Source organism: Sciurus carolinensis, chromosome 8 (assembly GCF_902686445.1).
Source record: "Sciurus carolinensis chromosome 8, mSciCar1.2, whole genome shotgun sequence".
NCBI lineage: Eukaryota > Metazoa > Chordata > Mammalia > Rodentia > Sciuridae > Sciurus > Sciurus carolinensis.
Genome location: NC_062220.1, coordinates 145,142,723 through 145,167,037, shown reverse-complemented (window position 1 = coordinate 145,167,037; position 24,315 = coordinate 145,142,723). Strand labels below are relative to the sequence as shown.

Sequence of the window (24,315 nt, the reverse complement as noted above, 5' to 3'; positions counted from 1 at the left end):
TCCTATGTTCCATATATATTTTTCCACAACAAGAAACTATTAGAAAATGCTTTTTAACAGTAGGAGAAAATGGGTGAAGAATACTAGGAAATCTTGTTGCTACTATCTTTGCAGCCTTTCTGTTAATCTAAAATTCCAAAATAATGTTAAAGAAAAAAAATACTTTTTCCCCCTGCAGTACTGGGGATTGAACCCAGGATACTGTGCATGCTAAGCAAGTACTCTATCACTGAGCTATATCCCCAGCCCCTAAAACAATACTTTTTAAGGACCAATTATCCCCCTTAAATGTATGTTTCATTTGTTTGTATGGACATAAAAAAAATCCATTCACTTCTGTGACTATAACTTAAACCAGAAAGGTAATTTCAATTAGTAACAACTATCTTCCCAAATAACAGTGGCCACACTAGTCATTGGTTTCTTGTTCTACATTCAACCTCTCTGGCCTTTACTTTTGCCAAAGGCCAAAGCCAAAGACATCTCCAGCTTAGATACAGTCTCTTTTCTAACTTCCAGTTCTCAGCAACCATGGTTCAGAACAGCTGCAGGTCCTGAACACAAGGAGACTGCTTCCTACCAGCAAAAATGGAAGCCATCTGTCAGGCTGCAAGATGCAGGCAGCAGGAGAGCACTGCATTCCACATAGGGGCATCCACCTTGGGTAAAACAACACATTTTTTAATAAATGAGAAGTTACAGTAAATTTGCTCCACTTATAGGGAAACCCTTGAAAACCTGGTGATGTACACACTTGAAAATGAGGGAATTCCTAAGAGAATGAAGGAAATCGTCTGTTTACCATAAGGTGGCTAATTTGAATAACAGATCATCTATACCTACTTCCTTTCCACAGATTGCTTTTCTTTCAGGAGATCATTGAGCCTGTGCTCCAGACTATCACACTTCTCAATCGTTTCTTTAAATTTGGTCTTCATGTTGTTAATCTGAAAGAGCAAAGAGAGATCATGCTAAATCGTGTGGTCCTTGGGACTAATGCCATGATTTCTTCCAATCATCAGGGTATAATTTTGACAAACCAAATTTAGAAAAGGTGAGGTGATCATCTGAAAGCATACCTGGGGACTGGGGTTGTGGCTCAGTGGTAGAGCACTAGCCTAGCATGTGTGAGGCACTGAGTTCTATTCTCAGTCACATATAAATAAATAAAAGTCCATCAACAACGTAAAAATATATATATACACAGATAGAAAAAGAGAGAGAGAAAGAGGGGAAGCATTTCTGTAACAGGAATAAAAATTCTAAGAACTTCTTTTTTGGCTTACTGTTTCTCAACACTAGAATGAAGAAGGGATCAGAAGTTGCTGAATGTCCATTGAAACTGCTGGAAGGTGACCAATAAGCTTTAGGCCCCAGAGCAGGAGTTGGCTCGCCAGAGGGCAGATCAGGCCTCCCATTATTAATTACTTCCCAATGTTTTTCCCTCCTGTGCTTACATTTCAAAAGTTATCATCCACTGATTCTAGTTGTCTGGTTTTGTCTTTTTTACCCCCCAAACTATTACTTTTCTCACATACCACGAAGCTCATAAAACATAAAGTCCATTTTTTTTGGGGGGGGGGGTTGTAAAGGCAATATATATCTATAAACTAAGTCACATGACAGTCTTAAAAACTTAAAAGAAAATTTAGAAAATTTTTGGTGTATTAGATGGCAGTAATCCTAGCCAAGAGTAGATTGGAGCCCAGTTAGAGGGAAACTGGATTGGTTCAGGTGTAAAGGCCTACAGACTTGGAAACTGCCTCACTTCCACTATTGAAGGATAATGGGAGAAGAATGGGTGGGAAGGGGAAAGGAGAGACTGAGTGGACCATGAAGCAATAAAAAGATCTGAAAGTGACCAAGATTTTAAATCCCGTGGTCCAGGCACTATGTATTTCATAGGCAGTCTCTCATTTATTGTTCACAACAAGCCAATGCCATAGATAAGGTATCTTTGACAGAAACGAAGGCTCAGAGAAAGGCAATATGCCCAAGGTCACTGGGCTTGATTGTGGTGAATCCAGTCCAAAATCAAGCTTTATCCAAAGCTAAGTTCTAACCTCTTTCTGTACACTAAAGTTGTCCTGTAAAGGAGACATAACTTCTGGGCTACATCTGAATCCTTAGCAGATCCTGCCTATGGTGCATGTGAAATTGATCGTGCAGGAGAAATCAACCTTTCTTTCTCTTTTCCTTTTTTTTTTTTTTTTGTACGAGGGATTGAACCCCAAGGAACTTAACCAATGAGCCACATCCCAACCCTTTTTATTTTTTATTTTGAGAGAGGGTCTCACTAAGTTGCTTAGAGCCTCGTTAAGTTGCTAAGGCTGGTCTTGAACATGTGATCCTCCTGACTCAGCCTCTTGAGTCCCTGGGATTACAGGTGTGTGCTTCTGCATGTGCTTTCCTTCTAAACATTTTTCAAAAAGCCTGACAAGCTGGTCTCTTATAGCATTGTTGTTTAAAAAAAATGATAATTGCTTTGTAGAAATTAACTTTATAGCCAATTTCATTAAGTTAAAAGAACAAGAAAGGGAGATTTCTAAAAGTTCTATGTCATAAAAATCAAAATAGGTTCAAAATTGTTCTAATTCTAGTTTAGGATTAATTTTCTCTTCAATATTGTTTTGTAATAAGTGACTACTAAGGAGCTGGGATTGTAGCTCAGTGTCAGAGCACTTGCCTAGCATGTGAGGCACTGGGTTCAATCCTCAGCAGCACCACATTAAATAATTAAAATGTTGTCCATCTACAACAAAAAATTAAAAAAAAAAAAAAAAAGATATTACTAAATTCTTTTCCCATTTTTCTCCTAAACTGACTCTTCAGTGAAGTTGGAAAGGACAAAAATTACTATCAAAAGGAACCAAACTGTATGTTTTGGTCACAGAAAATACATAAGCCAAACACATTTAAATAAAGATGAAAAATATGAGGTAACTCTAGCTGGCTGTGGGGCGCATGCCTATAACCCCAGTGACTTGGGAGGCTGAAGCAGGAGTATCACAAGTTCAAGGTTAGTCTCAGCAACTCAGTGAGGCCCTAATCCACTCAGTGAGACCCTGTCTCAAAAAATAGTAATAAAAAAACAAAAAGGAAAAAAAAAAAAAAAAAAAAAAGGGGCTGGGGATGTAGGTCAGTGTTAAAGCAACCCTGGGTTCACTACCCAGTACCAAGGAAAAAAAAAAAGGGGGGGGGGTACTTCTAAAGAGGCTTTTAATGTTGCCATAGATGGATGTTACAAAGATTTGTTAATGCTTTTCAAACCATTTCCAAACAATAGCTCACAATAAGAAACAGCCAATAGATATAGACATGAAACTGCAGAGAATTTCACAAAATATTTAAAGTGATACACTCACATTTTATATCTACCATATTCTATGCAATAAAAATGCCAGCTGTGGTCCACCAGATTCATTTCATAATCCACAACTGGAAAAATACTGATTTAAATGGAGCTAGAGGTTCGAAGAGAAAAGAGTTATCTTTAGGAGAATTCCCCTGTACTGCTCACTGAGTGCTCTTCATATGTGGCCCCATGAAAACTAAGAACCTTCGAGTGGGTATAAGCTTCATTTTGTAGACTCTGCTCACGTGCTATAGTAATGGCACTGCCTCAGGCACTGGGGGAAGAAACAGCATTGATGACTAAAGTCCATGATGAGTTTCAACCTTGATTCACTCCCTTCTTGACATAGAATTTTTTTTTCTTTGCAGCCCCAGGGTGCTCTGCCACTGAGATACATCCCCTGCCTTTTTCTTTTTCTTTTTTTTTTTTTTTTTGGAGACAGGGTCTCACTAAGTTGCCCAGTCTGTCCTGGAACTTATAATCCTCTGACCTCAGCCTCCCAAGTAGCTGGGATGACAAGCATGCACCACCACACTTGGCAACATCAACTTTTTATGAGTCTCCCAAACAAGAATCTGTCAGTGGGGCTAGGGAGATAGCTCAGTTGGTAGAGTGCTCGCCTTGCGAGCACAAGGCCCTGGGTTCAATCCCCAGCACTGCAAAAAAAAAATCTGTCAGTGTAGCCCAGAGTCCAGGTCACTGTTTCTCCCTGCATTCTCTGTTGCTGAGGGTGCTAATGGATAGAAGAATGGCCAATGGAGGACAGTGGCAGGACAATAGGCTTGTATCAGCCATGAACTTATGGATAAATGACATTTGTTATCAGAAAACAAAAGCATCCTTTCAAGCACTGTGAACTTCCAACTGGAGCTGCCTGGCCTCTGTTTACCTAAAAGTAAATGTAAGCGAGTTTCACAGGGCTTCCTTTCCCTGCCCCCACCAATATGTCTTAGGAAATGAAGTTAATCCTGAAGAATCTCAAAGGGCAGAGAGACTCCTGAGCTGAGCTCAGGATCTGAGGTGGTCACACAGCTACATTCCACAGAAACCCTATTAGTGAAGCTGCACAGCACTGCCAACACGCCTCCCTATGAGTCCACAATGTGACACCAAGTGCTCTGCCTCCACTCCCGAATGTGCCCCAATCAAGCCCTATTCAGAACCAGAAAGTCAAGTGACCTTGAGTGCCTCTGGAAAGGCACTTGCACTGACTGGAAGGTTCTTGTAAGAATTTCACCAATAACTTTTAACTACAGATCATTTTAAAGCTGGTGTTAAGCATTATTATTATTTTTTAAAGAAACCCCATTTCTCGCATTTATAGGCAGACCCATGAAGTGGGGCCTGTAGGCCTGGCATAAACAAGAGCCTAGACCCTGACTGCAGGGCTGCAGGATAATCCTAGCTACCACAGACACGGGCCCTGAGCCTGGTTCTGGAGGGCCAGGAACAGGTGGGGACTCACAAAGTCACTGAAGTATTCATTTAGAAATGTGAAAGGTCTTTATTTAACACTAAGGAAATCACTGAATTACAGGCCCTGTCCCTAGGTCCAGAGAATGGTTCCCAGAACCCTAATCGTATAGAAACTCTTGTGGCTTTTCAAATTACATTATTTGGAACTCTCAGGATTCTTTGTACATGCTGGAAATAAAGGGAAAATCAAGCCGGCAGTGGTCTGAATCCTCACCCAGCTTCCCACCCAAACCATACCACTTTTTTCCTTACATGTTGGAAGACATGAATGGCATCTTTTTAAAAATTAATTACCTTTTGACATGGGGTCTTTCTATGTTGCCTAGTCTGGCCTCAAATTCCTGGGATCAGGAGACCCTCCTTACTCAGTCTCCCAAAGAGCTGAGGCTACAGGGTTTGAGCTGAATGGCATCTTTTTTGTTTTTCTTTTTGCAGGAGTGGGACTTCACACATACAAAGCAAGTTTTGAGCTCCATCCCCGGTCTTTTTTGTTTATTTTAAGATAGGTCTTGCTAAGCTGCCAATGCAGGCCTCAAATGTACAATCCTTCTGCTTCAGTCTCCTGAGTATCTGGGATTACAGGTATGTGCCACCATGCCTGGTTTGAATGGCATCTTTATTTTATTAAAATCTGAAAACCCCTGACCCAGCCCAATATCCTGCCATGATGACCCCTGAAACTCTAGTATCTCTGCCCAATTTTATTTCCTTTAATTTAGAAGAGCTTAATACCATCTTGTAGCCTCAGAAGTTCAAAGCTGCTCTCAAAGGCAGCTGTTCCCAAGTTGACAAACCAACTGGTTGACTCAAATTACAAACCCTCATGTACATACTTTGTTTCTAATGGAATTACATGAGCTGCTTGAAAATCTGATTGAGGTTAAAAACAAACAAAACCCCTTAGCACCCCCAAATTGCAAAACATTCACTCCTTTAAGCCCAAGGATTCTTTTTAGAGGCAAAACTTCTTTACCATTTATCAGACTGAGAAGGAAGATTCTAACAATTCCTTTTTCCACCCACCATAAGACAGCCCTGCCAGATGGCATTTCGGCAGTCACCAAACCAGACAGACTTACTTCCTCTGCTGTGTCCTTCTCTATCCGTACTATTTTGTTTTCCCAGTAGATTCGTTGAGATTCCAGCTGGCTCGTGAGTAAATATGAATACTAGAAATAGAGAGTAAACACCAAACTGTAAGCCACTGTCATCAGTCTCTGATAGCCAATTAAAATCTGAACGTGGGGGGAAGGGAAAAAAATAACAGAATGAATCAAACAACATTACTCTATGTAAATTTATGATTACACAAATGGTATGCCTTTACGCCATGTACAGAGAAACAACATGTATCCCATTTGTTTACAATAAAAAAAAAAAATCTGAACATGAATGATCACTATAATAAAAGTAACCATCAGAATGTAGTAGTTGTTTGTCTGCCAGGGCCTTGAACATGCTAGGTCAGGGCTCTACCACTGAATCTCAGCCCCAGCAACTGTGGTTTTTTTTGTTTGTTTGTTTGTTTTTTTGGTACTAGGGATTGAACCCAGAGGTACTTTACCATGGAGTCACATGCCTTATCCCCCTTTAATTAAAATTTAAAATTTTTAATTTTTAAAATTTTGAGCAGGGTCTCTAAATTGCTGAGGCTGGACTTGAACTTGTGCCCTCCTGACTCAGCCTCCCAAGTAGCTGGGAAAACAGGCACATGCCACCATGCCCAGCTTTGTAGTTTGAGAAAAGCAGCTCAAGGTATCCTCCCACCTTAATCTCCCAAGTAGCTGGAGTTACAGGCATGGGCCACCATGCCAGGCTCATCAAAATGTGCATTACATTTGGGTTCCACTCTTTTCAACAGGTACTGTGCCAGGAGACACAGAGATGACAATTACACCTTCTGTTTTCCTGGGGCTTATAACCCATTTGGGAGAAATGCACATTATAGAAACTTATTGTGGTCCAGGTGACTTTAAGAACCACAATGGATTTAAACCTATGTATAATCCAGGGCTAGAGGATAGGGGCATAACTCAGTGGCAGAGCATGAGCTCAGCATGCATGAGGCTCTGGATTCCATCTCCTGCACCACACACACACATAAAAATCTATGTATAATTCAAACCAAATCATCCACTTATCAGCCCTTTGGTTAACTGCCTCTGCTTGGCTTTCTCAGGGCATGCCTACCATTAGTAGCTCCTACGACACTAGTGTTTAGTCGCCAGTTTACCAGCCTGCTGCTGTACTGGACTGTGAACTCTCTCAAAGTAAGGACTATATATTTATCTCTAACTCAGAGCCTGGCACATGGTGGATGTCAAGAAATCTTTGCTGCATGATGGCATGAATGAATGAAGAGTGCTGTGTAACTACAGGGAAGGGACAGATAGTGTATGACAGTAAAGTCTGGTAGGTCTTCTGAGAGAAAGCAAGTTTGAGAGGGCTCTTGACAGGAGACAGGTAAACAGAGATCTGATTGCAGAGACCTGCTGGGTCCAGACAGTGCTGTGGATGTTCATGATCTCTTCAACAATAAAGAAGTAACGCCAAGGAGCTGGGGTGTAGAGTACAGAGAGACAGGGCCTGTGGAAGTCTGTGGGTATTATGTTAAGAAATATGGGCAAAGGGACTCCAAGGCCAAGCACTGGCAAAATCAAATCTCCATTTTGGAAACACAACTCTAGAATTAGAAGGGGTCTAGAAAGAAAGGACAGTTAAGGAACGCCTGTGCCATTAGAATACATGCAGGGAGTTGGTTCAGTGCTGCAGTCACAGCACGAGACACAGTGGCTCCAAGAAAGTCGTCTTTGATAAGCCAGCCTTCCTTTCCTTTCTTTTTCTTATTTTAATTTTTTTATGGTGCTAGGGATGAAACCCAGGGCCTCGGGCATGCTAGGCAAATTTTATACCGTTCAGCTACACCTCCCACCCAATAAATATTTCCTGACGTGTGGAATGCAGTTAACGTGGAAGTCATTCTAAAAACTTTAAGGTGGTTTGATCTTTTCTTTATCAGTGTAGTAATTCATTTATTTAGGGCCATTTTGCTGAATTCATCAGATCTTTAAGGATCTACAGATAAGTGAGTTTTCAAATGTCCATTTCCTCTGAAGATTCTTTTTTTTATTAAAAAAATTTTTTTAGTTGTTGATGGACCTTTATTTTGTTATTTATACGTGGTGCTGAGAATTGAACCCAGTGCTTCACTCATGCTAGACAAGCACTCTACCACCAAGCTGTAACCCCAGTCCAAAGTATTTGTTTTTATAAGAATCTTTTTTTTTTTGGAATTTACTCAAAACAGAACTCACATTGAAACATCTCTTAAATTAAAGTAGACTTTATACTATAATAACTTTATAGTGGACAGAATTTACTACTATGGAGAAAAAACAGATTGTATTGATTCTGTTATTTCTTCATATACATGAATACTCAAAAAATGGCTTTAAGTATATCAGTCTCTACTTAATAAACTATATACTGTGAGCAGACATTTAAACATACAAGTCTCTAAAGCATAAAATGCCAGCTGAAAGTATATGAAAATACTTCTGGGGATAGAAAGATATTAATGGGTGTTCCTCATTCTGATCAAGTCTGTTCAGTTTCCAGGTACTACTGTGATGCTGACAGGAACACTCTAACCTCCAATTTAGTGCAGCTACAGAAGATAACTTGATTGTCTAAAATATTAACCTGAACTTGAGACAACTAGGAATGTCACATTGAAAAAAATAAGGCACAGTGAAGTTTAGACTTTCAATAACAAAAAACAGATGTGCAGAGTGCAGTGTACATGCCTGTAATTGTGGCGGCTGAGGCAGGAGGATCACATGTTCAAAGTCACCCTCAGCAACTTGGTGAGGCCCTAGATAACTTAGTGAAACTCTGTCTTGAAATAAAAAATTTTTAAAAAGGGCTGGGGATGTAGCTCAGTGGTTAAGCACCCCTGGGTTCAATCCCTGGTACTGAAAACAAAAACAAAACCAGACAGTATAAAAATATTTTAATCCCTCATAGTAATAACAGAACTTTTAAAAAATGAAGTTTACATGCAGGGTAAATGGCAAAAACAAAACAGTCAAACAATCCTTCCAATTAGAATAGAAAGAAGCAGTAGCAATAGGTACTGAGTGGTAGCTGACAGGCATCATCTTACCTCTAACTGTAAGGCATCTATTTTCTCTTCCTGGCAAGTGTCACCCTCACATTCATACTGTACTATTTTTCCATCTGTTTTACTTGCAACCAGTCGATGGACATAATTATCTAAAGAAAATAATGAGTCAACGAATGTGTGTTTCTTCAGAATGAAAAAGGTCTCCATACACTTTTAATTGACATTTTTATTTTTACAGGTCTATGTGAAATGCCTTGCAATATTTCTTTAAAAGTGGGTCAAATCATTTGAATATTAAAGAGAGGACAAGAGTGGACATATAAACTCTCCTTATAATGTGCGACTGAGGCCACTCCTAGGAAGTGGAGCCCTCGGGGCACCATGAGGATGTTTTGCAACAGCTGTCAGGAAGATGACACTTCAGGCTGAGAGGAAAAGTGGAGAGATTCTGAAAGAAAAAGTCTCCACAGAGAATGAGTCCAAATTAGAAAATAGTAAGAGTGGTGCTCACCTCCGGCATAGTCCCAGACTCGATGGTTGGTGAGCTGCATGGCGTATGTGTGCTGCGTCTCTTCAAAGTGCTTATAAGCATGTCGACTGACATACCGCCCACATCCTATGTGCCCGCAAATCAAACAAATCCACAGATTCTGCCAATGAGGAGAAAAGATCTTAGTTACACAGAAGTATGTGAACTGGCCCACTAGGACTGGGAAGGGGCTGACATGGGAGTTTTGTATAAATAGGTTTAAAAATGCAACAATCAAGATGTTTTTATGGGTTGATCGTTTTTCTCTGACTTCCATGGAATTCTATGTAAACAACAAGAAAAAGATTCACAATTTGTCAGTCAAGGTCTAAGTCTTTTAAAAGAACACGATAATAGCATATAGTATTTTTGCCTAGAATTAACATATTTGAGACTCATTTTCATTTTCTTTTTGTGTCAAAAAGAATTTAAGTCACACTGGGTAGAAGAAAATCCCAGGCAAATAAAGCTGTGTTCATTATTCTTTTCCACCGCTCACTACTTACTTCCTGAACACCACACTCAAAACACTTATTTTCTTCTACTGGCTCTGGTGTTTGACAGTACCGGCAAACAGGACACCTATCCAGGACGCAGAAAGATAATGGTACAGATTAGACACAGAAGACGACAGTTACAGAACTCAGAAGTCAAGAGCTGGATTTTATGTCCTCCTCACTTAGATGCTAAGTTATCATTTTCCTGTTATTTTTTTCATTTGTACATTTATATATGATTTTATTATTAACAAGTTCTTTCATCTTATGACACTTAACTTACCAAATTTTTTTTTTGGGGGGGGCAGATACTGGGATTGAACTCAGGGGCACTCAACTACTGAGTCACAGCACTATTTTTTTTTTTTTTTTTCGTGGTGCTGGGGATTGAACTCAGGGCCTTGTGCTTGCGAGGCAAGCACTCTACCAACTGAGCTATATCCCCAGTCCATGCCCAGCCCTATTTTGAATTTTATTTGGAGGCAGGGTCTCACTGAGTTGCTCATAACTACAAGGTCAATATTATTACTATCATCACCATTTTACAAATAAGTAAGTTGAGATTTAGAGAGGTTGAGTAACTTGCCCCAAAACCATAAATAACAAAGGAACAGAGAAACAAGCCCTACAAGTTATTATTTTTAAGTTTATCACAACAAAGGTATCACTTTAAAAATAATCATTTTGAGATATTCTCAATCAAAATGAAATTATACAAAATCTTGATAAAGCAGAGGAAGAGGGAGAAATTTTGATCTGCCTGATAACCTTTTCTTTTTCCTTTTTTTTTTTTTTTTTTTTTTGGGTGGGGGTACAGAGTACTGATCCAGGGGCATGTAACCATTGAACCGCATCCCCAGCCCTTTTTAAGTTTAATTTTTATTTATTTATTTATTTTTGGTACAGGGGATTGAACCCAGGGGCACTCAACCACTGAGCCATGTACCCAGCCCTTTTTTATATTTTATTTAGAGACAGAGTCTCACTGAGTTGCTAAGTGCCTCGCTAATCTGCTGAGGCTGGCTCTGAACTTGAGATCCTCCTGCCTCAGCCTCCCAAGTTGCTGGGATTATAGCTTTACTTCTGGGATTATAGCTTTACTTCTTTTTTGTTTTGTTTTGTTTTTTTGGTGCTGGGGATTGAACCCAGGGCCTTGTGCTTACAAGGCAAGCACTCTACCAACTGAGCTATATCCCCAGCCCCCAGCTTTACATTTTGTGATAGGGTTTTGCTAAATTACTTAGGGCCTCTCTAAGTTGCTATGGCTGGCTTTGAACTTGTTTCTCTTGCCTCAGCCTCCCAAGTCTCTGGGGTCACAGGCGAAACCTTGCTATACCACCTTGCTGACCTGTTTTTAATCTTTTTTTAAAACCTTATTTTTTTGACGAGATCTTTGGGGAGTGCTCCCAGACACAACAACCTTTCCTCCCTGACAACCACCCCCAATCCTTGTCAGAGATCTGGTTCCAGCACTGCCTCTTACACCAGTCCCTGAGCACTACCAGTTGGGGCACCATCTCTCTCCTTCAATCTTTACAGGGAAGCCCCCTAGACTGTTCTTACTGAGGAGGACCTGCATTTGGCTCCTCCCCCTCAGCACCCAGCACTATACTAAGTATATGCCAAGGCTCAAACAAAACCCATTCACTAAATGAGCAGCACGCTTCTGAAAGCAAGCACCTGCCTCACACCCATAAGGCAGGCACAGCAGTGAACAAGCCAAGTGAGGTCCTTACTCTATGAAGCAGGCACTCTCCTTCTAGCCTTGAGGCCACTTGTGGGTGAACAGGGATTCCTGAGGACTTTCACTCCTCCTAACTTCTAGACTTTGGGAGTGTGATCTTCCCATGCACACGCCCCCTACCCCCCACTGTGTTTTCTTGCTCCTGCGTGTTACCTGGTTAACTCCTACCTATCCTGAAAGTGGCTCCAATCACAATGCTGAATATTGTGCCTTTTGTAACAGTTGTTAAGGCTGTGATTTCACACTTAATTGTGTGATTACTTTGTTTTCTATTTTTCCCTCTGAACTGGGAAACCCACGAGGCCAGCAGCTGATATAAGCTTCTAGCTAAGTCCTCCAGTGCAGTTTGCAAAGGGAACAACCACCCTCCAGGTGTCAACTCAGTTCTTTGTATGAAGCATGTTACCTACAACTAAGGCCTCCTATACCTTGGGAATTAGGACACATAGGCGTGTTGACTGCTATTATAGCTAGCTGCCAACATATTAACATCACAATAAAGCTAAACTTTAGGTTGTTATAGTCCAGTTGATTAGAGTGAAATGGCAGATACCAAGCACAGACCATAGAAGAGATTGCAGACCTAGATTCAATATTACTATTTTCCAGTGCCAGGGATAGAACCCAGGGTCTTGGGCATGCTAGGCAAGTGCTCTGTCACTGAGCCACACCCCTAGCCCACAACAGGTTTCACATAAGAGCCTCAAAGCCAAGTTTTGTATTCCTTCCCACCCCCATTCTGCCTCTTATAAGGAAAGAAGAGCTCATGCTGCTCTGGGAAATTGCAAGATTCAGAATCAGCACCCAAACTAAAAAGGGCTTCCTCCAGAGTGTAGATTTCCAGTGAACAGAGGAAAGGCAGCAAAAACCAGAAGTCTCTTTCTTATCATGGTGCCAGGTTTGTAGAGTCAAACACTAGGGAGTGGTTCATTTTGGTGGTGTATTTTTAATTCTGGGGAAGGGTCAAAATGGATTCTGATACAATGGGGGCAGTCCTTGCACTCACGTGGTGTCATCCCAGCGCTGCAGACACTGGCTGTGGAAGCTGTGGTTGCATAAGGTGGTGAGGATGCCATTAACAGACTCGTCCATACGCTCCAGACACACTGTGCACTTGGGAAGCTCGGTCAGGTCCATCACAGGGAGGCTGGCACCCTGCAGGGAAAACACCTCACTCTGTCCCTCAGCCATCGCTTCCATGACTTTTTTTTTTGGTACTGGGGATTGAACCCAGGGGTGCTTAACCACTGAGCCACGTCCACAGCCCTTTTTGATTTTTGAGACAAGGTTGCATGAAGTTACTTAGGGTCTTGCTAAGTTGCTGAGGCTGGCTTTGAATTTGTGATCCTCCTGCCTCAGTTTCCCAAGTTGCTGGGGTTAAAGGCATGTGCCACCATGGCCAGCTGTTTTCTTTTAAAAATAGTTCTCAACACTATTGCTCTGAGCAAATAAAGTGGTAAAAGTTTCATTCATTTATTCATTCATTCAGCACTAATTGAATACTGTTTACTTTCTCAGTACTGTGCTGGGCACTTAGAACAGCGAAGAAAGAAGACGGGAATCTCTGCCCTCATGCAGCTGGCATTCTAGCAAGGGGAGACTGCTGCCGAAACCTAGACACATGCAACCAGACTCCTAGCTCAAGCTCCAAAGGTCTATAACCAAAATGCCCAAAGGGATAAAAGAGCAATGGATCAGAATGATTTTTCCAGAGTAAATTATAATTTAACACTTTCTACTTAGTGATAATAGAATTAATAGCAATGACTTAGTTTATTTGTGCATTTAACACATATTTCTTGAGTCCTTGCTATGTGTGCCAGACATTGTTCAAGATGTGGAACAATGGTAACCAAAACCGAATCAGTGTGCCCCCAAAACAGCCATTTCTTGTCCTCGTAGGTCTTAGAACATAATGGAGCGAGAGAGAAAAAATCAGAAGAAAAGGGACAAGAAGCTTACAACAGGGTGTGCAATAGGGGGCATGATGGCAAGGCTGGACTCGGAGCAGGAATTATCGAGGCGAGGGCAGGAGGCATACACATGAGGACAAATGGAGAAGAAGCACATCCATCTACAGTCCCTGAAGAACAAACACTTACAGGAAATCTCTCAAGAAGCTGTGTTCAGTTACGGAAAAGAATCTTAAAAAGCAGGCCTAGTGCAGCACTTGGCCCAGGGGAAGTCCAATTTTATCACTCATTAAATTTTATTTCTCCTAATCTAATGATAGAACAATCTACCTAGAAGTTATTTCCATTAATCTGATTTCCAGGTAAAAACACTTCAAGGTTTACTTTAAAAGAAAGGAAATCTTAAAAACATCAGAGCTAAATATGCTATTTTATAAAATGATTTGAGTGAACACACACTGCAGCGCAGGTTCCCACAGAAGGTGACAGATCAGAGCAATTACAAATTGCTATAGAAAGAGAATTAAGAATTAGAAAAGGGATTAGGGCTAACACTTCAAACAAAACATTTCTTTTTTGCTCTAGGCAATGTTTCATTGATCTGGGATAGATGAACATTCAATTTCAAAAATGCAGATATCTTTATTAATGTTTTATATTATTAGAAATTTTTAAAATAAAATTCATGTTATATAAAATTCTCCACCTTAAAGTGTTTTTACTATATTCATAAGGTTGAGGAACCATCACCACTATCTAATTTGGAACATTTCCATCACCCTAAAAAGAAATCCCATACTCATTAGCAGTTACTCCCCATTTTTTCCCTCCCCAGGCCCTGGTGACCACTAAGCTATCTTTTGCCTCTATGGTTTGGCCTGCTCTGGACATTTCCCTAGATTGCTTAACTTCTGATTTCATACCAATCTGCTGTATCAAAGATTCAAAACTTACATCTTCAGATTTCAGCACTTCAGCCCTTTCCACGTAGACCAGTTGACAAACATCATCTTCAATTGAGTTGAACTGGCGGCCATTGCATGCCATATAAAAACTATCTGCATCAGCCTATGTGCACACACCAATGGGAAAAAGGAAAAAAAATTAAGATAAATATGCTGAAAATCTGACTTATTCTCAAAATCCACAACTTCAATTTTCTCATCAACTTTCCCGCCCCCACCTGTTTTCTTTTGGTACTGGGGATTGAACCCAGGGGTGTTTACCAGTGAGTTACATCCTCAGTCCTTTTTATATTTTGAGACAGGTTATTGCTACTTTGCTAAGGCTGGCATTTAACTTGCCATCTTCCTGCCTCAGCCTCCTGAGCAACTGGAATTATAGGCGTGCACCACTGCATATGGTTCCTAAATAGGTTCTTAAAGCTGATGGTACTTATGAACTACTTAGGAGAGAAAAGCAACCACTAGAAGTAGCATCTACTGGAGCAGGCTGGTAAGCCAAACAAACTCTGCAGATCAATATTCTACAATCTGACAGTGTTTCCTGGACTACATGAGAGTTTTTACTTGAACTGAAAGAAGGTACTAAAGCATAATAAACTGACAGAACAATTTTAATATTTAACCAGCAACAGACAATATTTCCTTCCTATTCTGACACATGCAGCAGCTGAGAGAAAACACTTCTGCAAAGATTGGAATGAAATTGTAAGTGATAATTGTTATGGAAGAACTATATTTTATTTCTTAAAGTCAGTATTCATGTTAAATAATGAAGGATGATTACAGGATGAAAAAAACCCTCTTTTTCAATAAACCAAATAATCTACATCTTAGTTGGGATAAGGATCCATCAGGAGTGTCCAATACCAGAGCCCAAACTCTTGGTGAAGGTCAAGAGGGTCAAGAAGATCCTACAGTAGTGTTCTGAATCATACAGCCACTGTAGACTTCCTGAACAGCTTTTAATTCCACTCCAGTGATGTAATTCAATTGTGGGTTTTTGATTATTTATGCTTTCTTAATATGATCAACTGAGCTAAGCAGCTGAAGAAAGATAATCAATTCTGAATGCAGTTTTACTGGAGGTGGAAGGAAGCTTTCCTGAAGAAAACAATCTGTGGACTGGGCACAGTACAGTGCACGTTAACTTCAAAATGTGTAAAGCCAGTTGTTGGACAATAAATCTCCTTAAGCCTAAGCAGCAGCAACCAAAAGTGGCTTCCCTTTCTCTTTGGGAACAACAGTTTTTTTTGTGAAACATTACTGGATGAGTAAGCAGCACAGGGAACTCGGGATTCATGTAGTGAGAGAACTGACTACTTGGAAGTCAGGCTCAGCTCACGTCTTCACGGCCTCCAGCGCCATCAGGAGCTGGTTGCAGCTGCCGAGGAAAAGACCCCGTCAGATCTGGAGCTCTGTAAATGCTCACCAAGTGGCGAGGGTTCCTCAGTGGAAGGGCAGAGGCATGAGACAAAAGCTATTCAACACCAAGTGCTCCTTTCTTAGAGGAGTTGCTGATATATGCCAAAGCAACATCCTTTTTTTGGAAATGGTAACATCTATAAATAGCTGAGGTTTCTAATCTGAACACACTAGTGTCTTCTTTAAAATCTCAGTATTAGGGTCAGGTGTGGGGGTGCACACCTGTAATTCCTGCAACTCGGGAGGTTGAGGGGGGAGGATCACAACTTTGAAGACATCCTCAACAACTTAGAGAGACCCTGTCTCAAAATAAAAAATAAAAAGGGCTGGAGGTACAGTTTGGTGGTAGAGTAGCCCTGGGTTCAAGCTCTAGTACTATCAACAAAACCAAACCTCAGTATTAGGATGGGGATGTAGCTCAGTGGCTCAGTAGTGAGGCAATGAATTCAACCCCCAGTGTTGCAAAAGAAAGAAATGCTCAGTATTAGGAATACAGTTTTATTTGTTCAAATATACTGAATACTGAATACCTACTATGTGCCAGGCTCCGTGCTGTGCACTGGGAAAAGAGTATGGAACAAAGTATATGTGGTTTCTACTTCAACCCATTATCAAAATGCACAAAAGCTCACAGGGAAGAACACAGAAGACAGTAACTCTTTAATTAAAATGTTTGCACTGTAGGGAGGCAAACATTTAAAGGCACCCAGCTTTTGTTTCTTCCTACTCTCTTAGTATTCTCTTCTGAGAATGAACTCAGCAAAGGACAAATCCATTATAATCAGGTTCCTTCACTGTCACAGTGATCAATCATAGTGTTGAGAATACATGCTTACTTCTCAAAAGAGTAGCTACGTAGGCTGTGTTAACTAAGCACGCCAGTGAAAATGAGCCAACACACCCTACAGAGAGGTTATCTGTCCTTTCCTTATCACCAAGAACAACAAAATTAAACTCCTGCCTGAGTTCTAATGAATTACAAACTCTTTATCAGTCAGTCATGGTAGCACATGCCTGTAATCCCAGCTACGCAGGGGGCTGAAGCAGGATTGCAAATTTGAGGCCAGCCTAGCAACTTAGCAAGACTCAGTCTCAAAAAAGAATGTAGTTCACTGGTAGAGCACCCCTGGGTTCAATTATTTTCCTTGTATCACAAAAAACCAAAACAAAACAAAAAACAAACAAACAAAGAGGTAAGAAAGAAAGAGGTTGCAAAAGATACAGGGAAGGCTTATGAGTTCTTATTAATTACCTGGTGAGAAAAAGAATGGAATAAGAATGTAGAGGGTGCCCCACGCCATGAAGTCAGGCTGCTAGGGTTTGAATTCTAACTCTGACACTATCTGTCCAACTTTGGGAAGTGAACTTATGTGTGCCTGTTTCCTCAATTACACAATTTGAAAGAACCATCACCTCATGGCATTGCTGAGAGGATATGAGATAATGCATGAAAAGTACTTAGAAGAGTCTGGTAACCAGTACATGCTCATCAGTTGGCAGCTACTGAATCTAGAATTCTCATTAGAGGCCCTGTATTAATTTAACAACTTAAAGTCTTATGGCAAGACGGTGTTATTAGGTCTTAGAAAGTTCTTGATAGGACGGGTCTTGACAGATGACTGGGTTCAGACCCAAGATCCAGGGTGAGCAGTAAACAGTACAACTATGGTACCAAGGTAAAGGGCTCTATCCCCATGAAGAAGAAGGAGCAGTAAGCTGTTTTACAGACTTAGAAAATATTGGTCAACAGAGCACCCTCATTTGGTCAAAAGACAGAAGTAAGGCTGGGGGTGTAGCTCAGTGGTAGAGCACTTGCCTCACATGTGTATGGTTCTGTGCATTTGCTCCCCAGTACTGCAAAACAAACAAACAAGCAAACAAACAAAACCCCCAAAGGACAGAAGTGGAAAGGATAGTGCAGATGTATAAAGAAAATCTACTAACAGCAACAGAAAATATCCAAAGTATTATCTGCACATTAAAAGGTAGCAGGAAATTTGTAGGTTTAATAAATAGGTTAGTGTTACAGATTTATTAGACTTTAGACCACATAAAATCCTACACATTTTTTTCCTAACTACATTTGTAATTCTTTGTATAACTTGGAGAAACCATCCTGAAATATTGCTGTTACACAAAGGCTCATAAGCTGGATACGGTGGCACATGCCTGTAATCCTAGCAACTCGGGAGGCTGAGAAAGGAGGATCACAAGTTTGAGGTTAACCTCAGCAATTTAGCGAGGTCCCAAGCAACTTAGTGAGACCCTATCTCAAACTAAAAAAATAAAAAGAGCTGGGGGGATATGGGGATGTGGCTCAGTGGTAAAGTGCCCCTGGATTCAATCCCTAGTACCAAAAAACAAAAAAAAAAAAAAAAAAAAAAAAAAAAACAAAAAAAAAATCGGAAAGACCTGTAAATAGTGACTGTCTCTGTTTTCCACACCTTCATTATTCTACTAGAAGAGGAATGTGTCCTAGTGATTCAAAGTGGATCCATCCCTCCTCATTTATTTCTAGCTGTGTAATCCTGGGCAATGACTAATCTCTCTCTGTAGCTGGCTTCTTCATCTGTGAAAGACAATGGAATCCATCTACCTTGAAGGGTTGTACTGAGGATTAAATGAGACAATACATGCTGAGCACTGAGCACAGTGAATGATACAAGAGCCACTGTTTTCTATGATGATCATTATTCTTATTATTACATGTACTACCAGGTTTAATAAATTTAAGGTGTGCCACTTTTCCAGTTTCCAAAACTCCTGAGCCTTAGAAGGTCTGCTGACAGTCCACAATATCAGGTAAATACTTTTCCATTCTTAAGGGGAACTTGTAAAACCTACAGTACAACTGAAACACACGATTCAAATGTCTCCCTCAATGCTGGGATACTCTGTAACAGTTAAACAACTGTGTATCTTCTTGTACCAGGGACTCCACAATAGAAGGGCCCACGGAACATGTACAAACATAATTCAATGGTCATTTCTCTTAATTTCCTCCACATGCTCAATGAATGGCTGCTACTACCGAACACAACTCTGAAGTTCTATAATGAGGAAGGAAAGAGCAAATGGCCCTCATATCATGGGCTCCCTTTTACCTACAAACTCTGGCGACCAGAGAGGTGACAGCAACTGACCCTATAAACCCACCCATTTCTTTGTTAATCAGCAAGCTGGAACTATTTGGGACAAATTCAGGAAGGCTGTTTATCAATGAGGTGAGAGGTTTTTTGCGTTTGTGGTTTTGCAGTACTGGCGACTGAACCCAAAGGTTTTCTATTACTGAGCCCCTTTCATCTTTTATTTTGAGACAAGGTCTCACTACATTGCCTAGACTGGCCTTGAACCTGTGATCCTTCTGACTCAGCCTCCTGAGTCAATGGAATTTATATGTCACTATGCCTGGCTGAGAAGTTAACTTTTGAAAAAAGTGCATTTCAAAATCTAATGTAAACAAAACAACCAAAAGCCTAGTAAAATTTCAATGGAAAAATACGAAAGGTTATTAAAGGATCAGCTCTTTAATAACCTGAATAATATCTAAAGCTTACCTCATTTTTATATTCACATACAAACATGTTCAAAAGGATGAGTAAGCAAAACCAAGACAGTATCTTCTAACATCTTTAGAACTGAGGTACACAGAAAGTGCTACTTAAGTGAAATGGAGCAGACGGCAAAATCTTCCTATACCAAAAGGCATCTGTTACGATGCATAAGCACTTTCAAAAACTGAAAATATCCTCATTTGTTCTGTGTTTGTCTTTTTATCATAGTAATATTCAGTCAGGACTTAAAAATACAACACTTCAAGTAATGACACAAAATCGCTCGTCACCAAATTTTAAGTTGAAAAAAATACAATGAATTTTATCTTCTAAAATGTGTCAAAGAACACCTTGTAAAAATAAAATGAAAGAGATAGGGTAATAGCAAATAATATGATAGTGTCAACTTCAAAGCATTTGGGAATTATTGCTTTATTGGAATAGTTACCACTGAATAAACAACCAAAAACCTAGATTTCATATCCAATCAGATTCGTAAGAAACCCTCAGTATCAATTACAACTGTATTTCTGCTAATGAATTTAGAAGTACATCTGCAGTTAAAATACCCTCAAAGATATGTAAGTCAAGAACCTTAAGTGCAAAAACGTTGTAAATCACACATGGCTAGTATCATACAGTTTTAAAAACACAGTTTCTGTGGCAAAGAGATTTTAATATCTTAACTTTTACCTGTGCACTAAACTTTATCAGCACCATATATTGATTTGGAGTAGAGTCTCTGATGATTTTCATTTGTTCAATTACTTCATTAAATGGGGCGACAAACTTCATAAGGTCATGACTGGTCATTGTAGCAGGGACTGTGAGAATACACAGCATGGCACTGCGCCTCACATCTTCTTTTAAGGAGGTCATCTTACTAATAAGACAATAATTAGACTGTCTTGAATAGACGAGGTATAGTTAGTTTGGATAACACTAATTCGACAACTTATGTCCAAGAAAATAGGAAAAAATAAAACTTGTAATATTTCAAAAATAAATTTAAATAGTTCATCATTTTATTTAAAAATACACACTAGATGAGTAATACAAAATCCCCTAAATGTATCCATAGTGGACTTTAAGGCAAAGTTTAAATTATTCTATATTATATCCCCCCATCAAAATTTTCAATCTTCAGTTAAAGGCCTGTAATGGTCAAAATGTGCATTACGGAAAGTCAGTTTGTCTTTTATTCTGTTTAGTTTTTGAAAAATAATCTGTTATTGGGTAACTTAAAAGTACAACTCAAACATAAACTTCTCTCAAAAGGCCTAGAAGAAAAAAAAGAGCCTAAATCTAAAAGAGAATTCTAAACCACAAGGATGTGACAAAAGATTACAGAAAGTGTTGCTGGGAAGAACAAGTTGGAAGGCAGGGGAATGAAAAACTTCCCACAATGCAATTGCTTTTGAAATGCTGCAAACTCACTTGACATCTGTGGTCCAAAATGGCTACTTGAGTATTTACTGTTTTCCCAGGAGGGACCTGGCAAACAAGTTAAGACAAGGATAGCCTTGTCAACTACCAATTATCAGCTGGGTGAGATGGTGCACACCTGTAATCCCAGCTACTTAGGAGGCTAAGGCAGGAGGATAGTAAGGTGGAGGCCAGCCTTGGGAATTCAGTGAGACCCTGTCTCAAAATAAAAATAAAAAGGGCTGAGTATGTAGATAGAAGTGGTAGTATGTGTCTCTGGGTTCAATACCCAGTACCACAAAACAAACAAACTAACTAACAACAACAAAAAAAAAAACCCCACAAAACCAAACCACCAACCCCTACCAATTATCCAAGAAGCTGACGGTCCAGTTTGTGGATTACCTAGACAAATGCTTCCTTTCCTTGGGCCTCCAGCAAGCTTTGTTTACATCATAGTACCACAGTAAAGGGTTAAAAAAAAGTAATAAAATTATGATTAGTTAACTGACTTATTAGCTGCTTTAGTATAGGTTTGGTGGAGATATGAGACTACAATGATGCTGTGGATCATTTTCTTGTTTTTATCATTCTTCCTTTCAATTCTCCAATCATCACCCATGTCTAACTGCTAAGAGAACATTTCCCAGGTATTTTATCAAGTGTTCCTACACGTTTCTTTTTTGAGAAAAGCTTTGACCCAATCCACAAAATCAACCAAATGTAAAACATCTAAGAATTCCCTAACACACAATACATGAAAGTACTATCTTTTTGAAGCTTAAAATATCTACCACCTCCTTTCTAGCTAAAAGAGTTTTCTCTATCCCAAGGCAAAAAACAAAAGAAAAAGATTTTTCTTTTTTTCTTACTTTGTCTTATATAGGTGCATAATCCCATGAACTATTTCAACTGAAGGATTTCCACTGAAGAATGAAATCTGGTCTGGAAGTTGTTTAGATGGAGAATCAGGAGCTGCATTTATGCATTCTTTACTTTGTTCTCTACTTCTCTGCACAGTGAGGGATGCTTCTGAAGACTTCTTTTCTTCCATTGTATCTTTTAGCTCATCTTTCACAAATCAAAAATTAGCAGATTACAAACAGCTGGAAATATGCTGAAGAATTCTAATCAGGTTAAAATTTCAAGTTAGACAATAAACTATGATACAGAAAATCTAATGTATTGCATTAAGAACTATATTCACAGAACAGTCAAATGTGGGCACATCCCAATTTTATTTTTTTATTTTTTATATTTATTTATTTATTTTTTTGCAGTGCTAGGGATCGAACCCAGGGCCTTGTGCTTGCCTGACTGAGCTATCTCCCCAGCCCCACATCCCAACTTTAAAATTAACACCCTCAGAAACTGAAGGATAGATAGCTTTAAAGTCCAGCAGTACGGTAACACAAGCACACACACCTAAGTGGGACAAACATTCAGGACTATTATGTTTGAAAACCAAACCTACCAGTTCTGACCATCCCCATGCTTGAGATGCAGAACATACCCACTCGCTCAGATGGAATGAGTTGGCAGAGCACAGGAGAAACAATATGCTTATCTGGATGCACTTATTGCTGACTTAGGTGGTAAGAAGCTCTCCTCGACCAATGAGTGTTTCAAATACAGCTTGTTAGGATTTATTTATTTATTTGTTTTTTTGAGATAGAGTGTTGCTATGTTGCCCAGGTTGTCTTTGAACTCTTGAAGTCAAGTGATCCTCCTGCTTCAGTCCTTCAAGTAGCTGGGACAACAGGCATGTGCCATGCATGATCAAAATAATTTAGAAGAAACATTTAGAGATGTGCCTTAATGACCTCCTGTAAAGCATACAGGCAGCTTTTAAAAAGACAAAAGTATGCTACAGGTCAACATTATAGGCTCATGAAACATGTACAAAACAAATAACTAAGAGCTCACATTACAAAAGAGTCCAGGGTTTCTGAAAGTATACCTGGGTTGGACTTCATGGTCTCAATGATCACATCTGTCATTTCCCGGCGGCCAAGGTGCTGATGAATGATTGTTGCTTTCTCCCCTGGTGACTTCCCTTCTAAACAGGCAACAGCTGAAGCAAGTGTTTTCTTTTTGATATCCTCATCAGACATTTCCCCAGCTAAAGAACATATGACAATTAATATCTAAAAATAAAACAAGTTCCTCTCCATTCTCAATGTTCTAATCAATAGTTTTCCCTTTTCTCTCTCTGCTCTCCCCTAAAAAGATGCTTTTTGCAGTGTCCATCTCACTCACTCTGGGACACCTGCAGTACAGCAAACAGTCAAAAAGCTACCAGTACAATAAACTCAGAAATGCAGGGTTGTTCTGGTAAAATCAGGCACTTTAGTGTAAATCAACAAGAATCAGTTTTAGAGAAGGTTCAATAGTGATTATGTCTAGAAGAACTAATATTTTAGTAACACTGGTTAAACTGAGACTCTGAGTTGGGCCTAAAATCAAAGTACAAAGTCCACTAATAAACAGTATTTCAAAATCTTTGGAGGTCTTTGTGTGTGTGTGTGTGCGTGTGGTACTAGGGACTGAACCTAGGTCCTTGTGCATGGTAGGTAGGCACTCTGCCACTGAGCTACATCCCTATCTTTCCCCCACTTTGAAGTTTTATTTCGAGACAAGATCTTGCTAAGTTGCCCAGGCTGCCCTGAAATGGCTCGAAGGCACGTGCCACTGCACTGGGCTAGAGATCTCTTCTTAAACATCCTGGGTTACTGTCATGCTATGGATGGCACCATATAAATCTATTATTTCTATCTTAAATCAAAGAAACACACAAAAGGGAAAAAGAATTGGGAGACTTGACTGAAATAAGCTCTGTGAGGGTAGGGACCAGGCTTATCTTGCCCATCACTGTATTTCCAGCACTTATACTTTGTGTCCAGCACACAAGGAGAGTTCTCTAAACATATGTTGACTAAACGACTACACAACTGACTTGTTGTAGGTGTTTACGTGTGGCTAATGCCAATTTGGTTGTCTTTCAGAACTAAGGGGTCACTTTAAGTCTTTAAAATGTCCTCAAACGGATGAGGATATAGCTCAGTGGGAGGGTGCTGGCCTAGCATAATGAGGCCAGTGAAATAAAATAAATCAGAATAAAATAAATCAATTAATTAAACAAAAAATAAAAGATCCTCATAACCTTGAATTAAAACATATTCAACCCTGTCTTAAAAAAAAAAAAAAAAAGATTACAGTCAATCTTTAATTTGCAGCTTCAATGTTGATACATTCAGGGAAGCTTCCAATGACCACAGCCTTACTTGCCCTAGTCTCAAATTCTTGTGA

The 24,315-nt window shown here is 39.7% G+C and overlaps 1 protein-coding gene and 1 long non-coding RNA gene across 4 annotated transcripts in view; one reads left to right on the top strand and one right to left on the bottom strand.

Moving 5' to 3' along the window:
- The window catches only part of LOC124990901 (uncharacterized), a 48,020-nt gene extending 33,751 nt beyond the window's left edge, over positions 1–14,269 (top strand). The window contains exons 2-3 of the long non-coding RNA XR_007109839.1: positions 5,267–5,413; positions 13,246–14,269. This is a non-coding gene — a long non-coding RNA (uncharacterized LOC124990901). The remainder of the gene's footprint in view (positions 1–5,266; positions 5,414–13,245) is intronic.
- Brap (BRCA1 associated protein) overlaps positions 1–24,315 on the bottom strand; it is a 28,445-nt gene that overhangs the window by 3,035 nt on the left and 1,095 nt on the right. Inside the window, exons 1-11 of one of the 3 annotated variants that reach the window (XM_047561418.1) lie at positions 22,967–23,109; positions 22,481–22,851; positions 21,879–22,077; positions 20,275–20,464; positions 14,595–14,708; positions 12,734–12,882; positions 9,993–10,068; positions 9,469–9,607; positions 8,997–9,106; positions 5,911–6,000; positions 844–947 (exon numbers count right to left, since the gene is read on the bottom strand). In XM_047561418.1, coding sequence (XP_047417374.1) covers positions 844–947; positions 5,911–6,000; positions 8,997–9,106; positions 9,469–9,607; positions 9,993–10,068; positions 12,734–12,882; positions 14,595–14,708; positions 20,275–20,464; positions 21,879–22,077; positions 22,481–22,517 — 1,208 coding nt within the window. In that variant the 5' untranslated portion in view covers positions 22,518–22,851; positions 22,967–23,109. Of the gene's footprint in view, positions 1–843; positions 948–5,910; positions 6,001–8,996; positions 9,107–9,468; positions 9,608–9,992; positions 10,069–12,733; positions 12,883–14,594; positions 14,709–20,274; positions 20,465–21,878; positions 22,078–22,480; positions 22,852–22,966; positions 23,129–24,315 lie in introns of those variants that run through there. The other 2 variants (XM_047561419.1, XM_047561420.1) reach the window with 2 other exon arrangements.